The 9821-nt window shown below is 38.1% G+C and overlaps 1 protein-coding gene across 1 annotated transcript in view; it reads right to left on the bottom strand.

Moving 5' to 3' along the window:
* Nucleotides 1-3615: 3615 nt before the first annotated feature.
* The window catches only part of COL25A1 (collagen type XXV alpha 1 chain), a 147417-nt gene continuing 141211 nt past the window's right edge, over nucleotides 3616-9821 (bottom strand). Inside the window, exon 36 of the mRNA XM_042872066.1 lies at nucleotides 3616-9333. Within this exon, the coding sequence (XP_042728000.1) occupies nucleotides 9331-9333 (3 nt within the window). The 3' untranslated portion in view covers nucleotides 3616-9330. The remainder of the gene's footprint in view (nucleotides 9334-9821) is intronic.

The raw sequence follows: 9821 nt of genomic DNA, 5'->3' as shown, positions 1-9821 counted from the left end.
GAAAGACCCTGCCTGATACACAGGGCTGCCACCCACTCCCAGCACCACACTATTTAGCTTTTTAGTCCTTTCTGGCCCCTTCCACCTGTTGCCATGATGCTGTGGAGTAACACATATTTCTCCATAATATAGAAGATTACTATTACATATTTTTTTAAGTAAGTAGATGTACTGCTTTCTCCATCTCGTTCTGCTCACTTTCTGAAAATTTTGTTTTTTCCTGTCTCCCCGTATGGAGGACGAAAAGAAGGAAATGCTACCACAAGCAAGTCAAAGTGTCCAGTAAAATGACTTCCTCTCCCTAAATACTGCTTCAGAGTTGGTGAGCCTCTGAAAAACCGCACATTGCTGTTTCATTCTGAAAGGCAAATCCATTATAGCTGGTCAGTGGAAAATGACCCATGCTGATGACATGTTTCTTCTCAGAAAGATAAAGGCAGGCACACGGTGCCCACTGCCCCTTTGCAGGAGCAGCCAGCATTACCTTCCAGAGCCATTTGCATGCACTCTGCTTTCTGAATGATGTTTGTAGAGAAATCATTTCAGTGCTGAACGTGCCAGTAGTGTTTGCAGTTCTGCATTTGTAAAGGGCAAATATATTCACACAATTTCATGAATATCATAATAAGAAGAGTTGATATTTTTGTTTGCTTTTATTGTTACGCCATGTTTGTTTTTATGTATGTTACCTCAGGCAGAATCGGTTACGTCTCAAAAGTCTGACTGTGCCACAGGCAGGAGAACTCCTACAAGCACATGAAAAATTGCCAGGTACTTGTTGTTCCAGGAGGGAGCAGCCAGACAAAAGGTGATGCCAGCAAGAGCTCATGATTGCTTGGAATGCTCAGCCACGCTGTAATCCGTACATACAAAAATGATAAGAGTATTTATTAGTACCGAACACTATGTCTTGGCATATGCACATTACAGACCTGCATCTTAATTGATGTGACTTCAGATGCAAATTGCAGCACACTGAGTACAGCTACACTGGCAGAACATGCTCTCCTGTTGCAGGTTTGTGTATGGTATTTTCCTGAAAAATACAGTCCATGTATACTGACATACATACAAATGTACACACGCACTTGTGCATGTGAAACATCTAAGCTCTGACTTTACAGCAAACATTTCAAAGCAGCACATTTTTCTCCTACGGATGGAAAAGGGAGAAAATGTCTTATGAGCACTCAGACTGGGAACCAGCAGACCTCAATGGAAAAGCAGATGAGTTCATAACCCTGGGAAAATGGAAAGACTGCGTTTGTGGGAATATGACTCGAATGGTTTGGCATTCCCTTGTTTTGTTTTTCACATTTATTTGGGTGTGGTTGTTAGTACTTGCTGGAACATGAAGGTTTTGTCAGGTCCTTGTGTTGTCCTTTTAGTAACATTTATTTTTGTGTGGTTATTAGAATTGAATCACCAGGTGAAGTTGGGTGAGGTAGGGACATACAAGGACACTTCTGTTTTCCTCTTCTGATTGCCATGGACTCCTTTTTATAAATGGGTAAGGATCAGCAGGTTTAGTAGGTCTGCAAAGCAGAGTTGGATGTGAGTAATGACCTTTATATGTTAATTTAAGTAAAACTTCCATTACAAATGAGAGGGAGAAGTGGCAGGGATTTTCTGTGCAGCCTTCTGGTGCTTCAGAATGTCACAGAATTATGAAGGAGGAATATGGGAAGGAACAGATGCCAGAGAAAAGTCGAGTCAACATCCCATCAGTGCAGTAGGATGAAAAGTGTATAGTAGATGGGTTAACTGAGCTTTGACTTTAGAGGGAGTCTGATGTTGAAAAGTAACAGGGAGGCAGTAGCATCCCTGAATGGGAAATCTACTGAGAGGTAGCTTCGGCAGCAGTCAGAGCCTGTGGTTTGCTACCACACTGGAAATAAATCATGTGCTGCAGACAGACCTTGGTGAACAACAGAGCAGCTATGGAACTAAGAGAGGAAACAAAGGCTGGAAATGTCCAGAACGGTTGACCTCGTGCTAACAAAGTGATGATAGCCTATATGTGTACTGCTGAAACTAGGTCTATTATGGGATAAGTTCTTAAAGAGTAAATATCTGAAAAAAAAGCCATCCAACACATTCACACAGTGTCAGGATTGGGCAGGCCCAGAGCTGTGCTGCGGTTTGAGGGCCCAACATCCAGCTCCAATTTGCTTTTTGTTTGTTTCTTGACAGTACAGCTGCAACAGAATCAAGAACCACTCTCCCTCTTCCATAGAAAAACAACAACAAAAAGTCAAAACGACATGAGAAGACAGAGAAAAAGCCAAGAGTGACCACCTCAAAAGCAGGGACTACGTGCAGCCGCCAGAGAACATCTGCTCTCAGCCTTGCTGAGGATGCCGGGTAAGTTAAGCTTTGTGCTGAGCACCTCCTCTGGGAAATGGAGCAGAGCTATATTTAGTACCCCTAAGAGCTAGATAAGATTAACATACATTTAGAGAGATTACCAAGAGTTAAGAGGAGATGACAAAACCACATGGTGCTCATTCTCTCTTAAAGTCTAGAATGAATACATTTTTGAGGTGAAGGAAAAAAAATGGGGAGTGTTTTGTTTGTCTGAAATATTTGGAGATTTAGAAGACCCAAACATTTAAATAATGCTTTGAAGAGGTTACAGCTGCTGCCCAATGTTTTGTTCTTCCAAAAATGTCCCTTGCTCAGAGACTCCTGCAAAAATATATCCTCCGAGAACAGGATGCTTTTGAAAATACACCATTTTTTAATAATGTTTATGCCTCAACTTTTTTAAGCAAAGCAGATTCATAGTAAAACGGACCAGACCTTCATATTCCCTAATGGGTACTGTTGCTTGTGACACAGTCCCTTTGTGTAGCTATTTCTCAGCAGTTCAGGTTTATTTTTCATCTTAAATATTACAAAAAGGGTCCATTGGTGATTTTCAGCTTTCAGCTTTATTTCTTTGGACCCCACAATGCTTAAGCAGCAGTTTAAACTTAACCTCGGCAGCTTTTCCAGAGTGAGGAGATGCTCTATGGTTCGCAAAAGAAGGCCCTTGCTTTTCCTCATTTAACTTTTGTGGACTTATGTAACCTATGGAAAAAGAAAAGGAGACCAAACAGACTTGATCTGAAGGGAATACACATATATTCATAGAACTATTAAGACTGGAAGAAAGCTGTAAAGTCATCTAGTCCAACCATTGAGCCATCCTTGCCGTGCCCGCTAACTGTGTCCCTCAGTGCCACATGTACATCAAGAATGGGAGAGCAAGGTGAGCGGTCTTTTTATTGTGCACTGTAGAAAAACACAACATGTTGCCAAGGCCCTGATTTGTGTGCTAATGTGAATACTGACTTACACAACCCACACTAGATTTCAAACCGCAAATTAGCGCAATGCAGCACAAACTTTTTCCACTGTGGACAAAGCAGAGCGTATTTTTTGCGGCAACAGAAAGAACTTTATAACTATGCGAATCGGCACCAATAACTGAATTGATATTTTAATAATTACACACTTTTTACATTATGAAAATAAATCATAAATAGTGTAAAAATAATTCTGAAGATCAACTTCTCACCAGCAAGAAACAAAATACAAAACTAAGGAAAACAAAACAGCATACGACTGAAAAACAACAAGGAGAAATTTTAATAATAAAAACAAAAGCATGCTGTTTGATCAGGTTCAATTAAGTGAGGACCAGAGGCCACAATAAAGTGGTAATTAATAACAAATTAAAATGGGTGATTAAAACCTTGCAATTCTTTACGCAATTCATCAACAGAGGACTTGTGACATATTTACAGGGCTAAGACACTCCAAATATTTATAGGATTGATAATGTGGTACTGACCTATGTGTCCCCCCCAGAGCAGTTTAATCCTTGCCAAATTACTTTTCTTTGTATTTTATCTCCTCTACTGCATTTATGAGACCATTCGCAATACAAAAATAACTGCACATATAGATGAACTTAAAAAAGTAAAAAATACAAATAAAAATATATAATATTTTCCAAAGGAAAAAATCAGATACATACATCTTTGTAACATTTTTAAAGTTGTGTGATATTTTCCCAAACATGTACAATAATATAAGAATATCCACATATATGTTAACAATATGTAAAACATCCTTCCACCAGCCCAGCTCTTCATAATACTTCTGAGAAGTGTGCAAGTACCAATGGTATCTGGGAAATTCATACAATGTCCTTTTTAAATAGAAACAAGTAAAACACTAACGGTCCCAGGTTAAGTTAAGGCCCCCTGTTTTCCAAAGAAAATTCTATTTCCAAGCAGCACTGATAACTGGATGCATCTTAAGAATAGAACAAAAATAAAACAACACTCCAACTCCTTTTTTTTTTTTTTTTTTTTTTTTTTTTTTTATAATACAAACTCCACTGGTTTTGTGGAGTATCGCTCTCAAATTCTATCAGAAATGATGGTGGCAGGCACTTGTTTCCAACATCATTTAATGACTCCAACCACCATGTAAAATACTTCAATTACAGAAGATGCAAGAAAACCTTCATTTACACATTACAGCAACATTCAGATTCATAAAAGTTGCAGAAAGGGAAAAAAATGAATAAGCCAGGTGTTTGTCATGATTCTGGTCACTGTAATGGAATATTATTTTGCTATGACTAAAAATCCGACTTTCTTTTGACCACTGTTGTTGCAGATATTAGTGATTTGTATCACTCTTCAGTGTGAAAATTTAGGTCTCTCTTCAGGTAAAATACAGAGATTTGCAAATGAAATTTAAGGTGGTTAAGTAGCAGAGAAAAGGAAACTCGAAAGTCAACTACTGTGTGTCTTTTAGCATCTTGATCACATTCGGGAGTGGATCCCCAGCTTTTACTGACAGTAGTGAGCAAAGTGTTTTGCCTGATTTATGCAGCCAGCAGTGCTTAAAAATCACCTGAAGTTGCTAATATTCCCCTTGTTACTACACAATACATTCTTTGCAAGGGAAGGATGGGTCACTCTCCTTGGTCTGGTGCTAGCGAAAGCAAAGCACAGCCAAGTGAAGAACCTTGCACGGCTGAGCCCCGGTGTAAAATTCCAGCTGTGCAACAGTCAGTGCAACTCTAAATGCTGGCTGGGTCCAGGGTCCTGACACAGCCCCCAGCCTTACACAACCTTCCCATAAGGACCGCTTCTTTCCATTGGTGTTGCATCATCTTTTCCATTGGCACAACTGAGTAACAAATGCCCACATGCATGCTTCTACAACTAACCCTTAACGGATCCAAAGCTATCTTGCCACACTGTATGTGACTAATCCAAGTATTTCCATGAGAGTACTTGACACGTGTGCATTTGATTATTCTGCAACTCGTTCATAATACTTAAACGGTAGACAAAAAGAGTATCTAAACAGCTGGATGAAGAGCGTAATTCTGCCTTGATACAATACCAGAAGGTGACATCAAAATCAGCAATAAATAAAAAATATAGATCAAAAATACATTGTATATTTGTTCCATGAGTTAAAATTTCATGCTTTAACTGAGGAAAAATAAAAAAGTGTCCAAAACATCCTGAAAAAGGTTCCACATACTAACCGATGAATATGAAGACAAGGACCAATGTCAGACATATTTCGTACAGTGCTTAAAAAGACTTACTGCTTCTGTAGCAGGATTTCTGCACAATGTGGTTATGCTACACTTGAGTAACAGATGCTTACAAAACTTCATCTGAAACAAATACTGAAAACTCTCAAAGAAAAGGGAACTAATCATACCTGAAAAGGTCAGGGGTATAGAAATGGTGTAGACTAACACCGCTACACATTTCTACAACTGAAAAGAGTGGGAGAGGAACTACTGCTCCTGTCCCAAACTAAGCAAATCAAATAATTATCTATTTGGAGGAATGCCACTAAAAGACATAACACACAAGGTGGTTCAAGCCGCAGCTTTGCCCTGAAAAGAAAAAAAGATATACTAGCACCAAAAGCAATTGCTTTTTAGAAAATAAACATGTTGCAAGTCTTCACAGGGTGCTTCTCTTGATGAAATATTAAACTGAGCTCCCTTTTTTTTTTTTTTTTGTACTGAACACAACTTTTCTAGATACTGTCAGGTTTCATTTTCCAGTAAATCTTACAAGATGAAACATTTTATGCATATCTTAGCATCAAATCTATGTAGTTTAACCTGTGAAATTATCCATGGTCTTTTATGTGGAATGAACTTTCCATGAAAAAGAACAGTAGGCTTTAAAAAGTTAAATTAGACTATCTGAAAAAAACAAAAACAAAACCAAAAACAAAATAACAACCAGAAAAACCACAACGGTATTCCTTATTCTTATGTGGCAGGAGTTAAAGAAATAAATCATTTTGCAAGACAGAAAAGAAAGTGAGTAAAGGTGCTTAAGTGTTTCATCAGTGGGGTCTCACTGTCAAGGAGTTTGAGGAGAAATGTGTTTTGACTAATATTTAACAGTAGAATCTATAAAACTGCTTTCCTGAATGAAGAAACTGTGAACCAAAGTTCTGCTGGCTTTATTGATGCATATAGAAATGGATGCCATCAGGACAGTTTAAAAATATAGATATACAGATTTAAAAAATATCAAAGTGCTAATGACAGCATGCAAATGCATAGCTCGTTCTGTTGCTATTTCTTAAAATAAGTACGTTGTGTTTGTAGACACTCTCAATATGGCATTGCCAAATGATGTCTAGCCAAATAATAAACATCCCACTTTATTTTCCATTTGAATACTCAGAGGGACCTTTCAAATATAAATAAATCTGATCTTAATGTATGATTGCCAGTATTTGATCTTTTATAAAAACATGCAACTGCTTGTCTTTGCATCTGTAATATGGGTAGCCCAAAACATGCCAAGTCAGAGCATAGGCATGAGGAGCTGCTTCTTGTCAGGAGAGCAGCTTGATCCTCAACACTGCTTTTTTGGGACAGCACTTCTTAAGCAAGCAGAAGCAATCTGGCGACTAAATCATTCATGATTTATACATGATGCTCCTCTTGTCCCCTTTGTGGGAAGTCCCTTGCTCACATTAGTGCTGTAGCACTCTGTTAACATGAATCTATGACACGTAAAGGCTTTTATTATTGTAAATGTAATTATTCAAATAGATTCATACTTGCATTTCTGAGAATTTAAGCAAATAAATGTATTTTTCCTCATATATGTGAACATTTGTTTATATCTTACTGTTGGAAAGATGGGATTGAGCCGTAAATATATATATTATATTATGTATATATATACACACAAATAATGTTGGACTTTCGTTGTTAGTAAGGTAGTATTAGATAGAGGCCACTAAAATAATCTTTCTTAAAACAAAAAAAAAATCTGTGAAAGATTTCTACCCCCAAGAAAATCTGTTCTTGTCTCTGATACACCAAGATGGCAATAATTTTTCAGCAGAGTGAAAGACAGCATTAGAGTGGCTATATATTGATCTGATACTGAAAAGCGGTACGAAAAGTGCAACTACAGCAGGTCCCCATCTTCACAACTTTGAAATGACTGAGCAAGAAAAAATGTGTATTCCAAGAGGGCAAGATGCCCACACATGGATGGAGACAGCCTGCCTTCCTCGATTTTAGTTTTGGTCTACATATGAAAGACAACGCTCAGAAAAGTAACTTAAAAAGTTTGTGAACACCCTACTATCTACTAGAATCTGAAGTGATTTAAAAAAGAATTTCCATCTGTCAAATATGGCACCATCTCTCAGACTAATCTCTCCAACTACAGTGCACCATATGAAGACTCAAAACTGGAAAAGAAAAACCTTGAGGCAAAAACTATACAAATGTGCATGAATTAAGTATTTCTAGTAATAATAATAATAAAAAAAACAGAGAAGGAAAATTTTTCCAATGTACCTCTAGAAACTTCATCACCTGAACAGAAGGGGAGAAATAACCACAGCTGGAACAGTGCGGTATGATGACATGTGCAGCAGTCATCACAGACTTATTTCTCTCCAATGTTTTATGGGTGACAATGTCCACTAAGGTCATCAAAACAGCAGAAAAAGAACGAGGTGAGTAAGTAAGCCTGTGAAACAAAAATAAACTCTTTTCTTTCTTACATTTAAAGGCTTTAAAGATTGTAAAGAAAAAAAGATGGTTAATACTGAAACAAGATGAATGTGCGACTTGAAGTATTTCCATCAACGCCAATACCACAAATGTTGAATAGATTATTGAAATGTGTCCTTCATGGCAACCGTTACAGGAAAACTAACCATAGCTTCCAAAATTCTGCAGAGAAGTTCAGCTAGTTTTATGTCATTTAAATTGCATCACCTGAAAACCACACCATGGTACGCACGGATCTGGTCAGTTCTATTATCCTCCCAGTGAGGGTGTTTCGATTTGTCCCTGTCTCAAGGATGCTTCTTCCTTCAGCAGTCCCCAAATACAACAAACACAGCACAGACTGTGCCAATCCTTGAGTAAGGCTGAGAAGCTTCTGGTCTCAGGCGATCCCCGCAGCATCTCTGTAGCCTTTCCAAACAACCCACAGAGAAGCCTGGTTTCTTCTTCAACCTTCCCTCCTCCTTGATTAAGCACTCAACAGGGCCTATCACGAATGTCTTCATGACTGTGAGCAGTGCTAGGCAAACTGATGCTGATTGACAGGCGGGACCCACAAGACTGGAGGCCATCCACCTGCAGCCGGAACTTTGTTCCCCAAAAATTCAAGGCCTCTTTCTATCCTCCTCTGCTTTATCTCTTTTTAGCAATAAGCCATGGTGTGACTCCCTTGAGATGACAAAAGGAAACAATTCAGAAGCTGGAATCAAAGGTCACCGTGAGCAGCCATTTAGCATGTGACGTGATCACACAACAAGCAGGCTTGGCACACAAACTCATGCTTTTAGTCTGTAGAAGCAGATGTAGTGGCATGAATCAGTGAAGCGTTTAAGATGGGCATGGAAGCCAAGTCAGTAAACTCCAATGGCAGCTGGTACAGTACATTTCATAGCATTTAGCTCTTATTTGGTCACAATTTCTTGTAAACTAGTTCATGGCACTCATTGTCCATGCAGGTCCACAAGCCAAAATATAAGAATTTGCAGAAGTAATCAGATTTATGTTATTGATCGCTGTATAGGTATCTCTAGAGAGACAATCTTTGCAGGTTTGTCCTGCAGTTATATATCATCTAACTGCAGATGTAAGTGAAAAAAGATGTACACATGGACTATTGCAAACAAGTAGAAGCAGCTACATGTAAACATCTCTCAGACTTGTAAAATCAAATTTTCCATTTTCAACTATAAATACAAAAAGTGGAGCACTATATACACAACTTCATGCTCGTAAGGTTAGATTCATCACTGCAGAGACAAAAAGAGACAGATTGATCAGGTTAGTAAACCAATACTTCTGATTTCTATTTCAAATACATAGAAAATGGCAGAATTTTAAGAGTAGCACTGGAGACTCCTCAGTGATAAATGCAGCCAGAATTTCACTTCAGCTTTGTTTTCATTTTTTCTTACGTATCGCTCCACCTACATCTTTACTCGGAATACGCTGTTTTTAAAACTAGAACCGTCTAAGTTAAAGCTGCACTAAAAAAATGCTGCCACTAACGTTAGTATAAAAGTAATATTACCAATCACACAATTATTGTTAGTATAAAACATAACAAACAGGAAAATATATTCAATGGAAAGGTAAGGCAGAGAAGGGCAGGATGCATTGCTGTTATAAGATTTCCCTGAAAAATAGCATCGTAATACAGCAAAGTAAATGTTTGATAAAAATATCCTATGCATGAGCTTTTATAAAGAATTGGAAGCACCAGCCATGTGCTGAAACT

Source organism: Lagopus leucura, unplaced genomic scaffold (genome assembly GCF_019238085.1).
Source record: "Lagopus leucura isolate 7727_CA_CO unplaced genomic scaffold, USGS_WTPT01 Super-Scaffold_100004, whole genome shotgun sequence".
NCBI lineage: Eukaryota > Metazoa > Chordata > Aves > Galliformes > Phasianidae > Lagopus > Lagopus leucura.
Note: the sequence above shows the minus strand (reverse complement) of the source record. Positions and strands in the feature narration are given on the sequence as shown.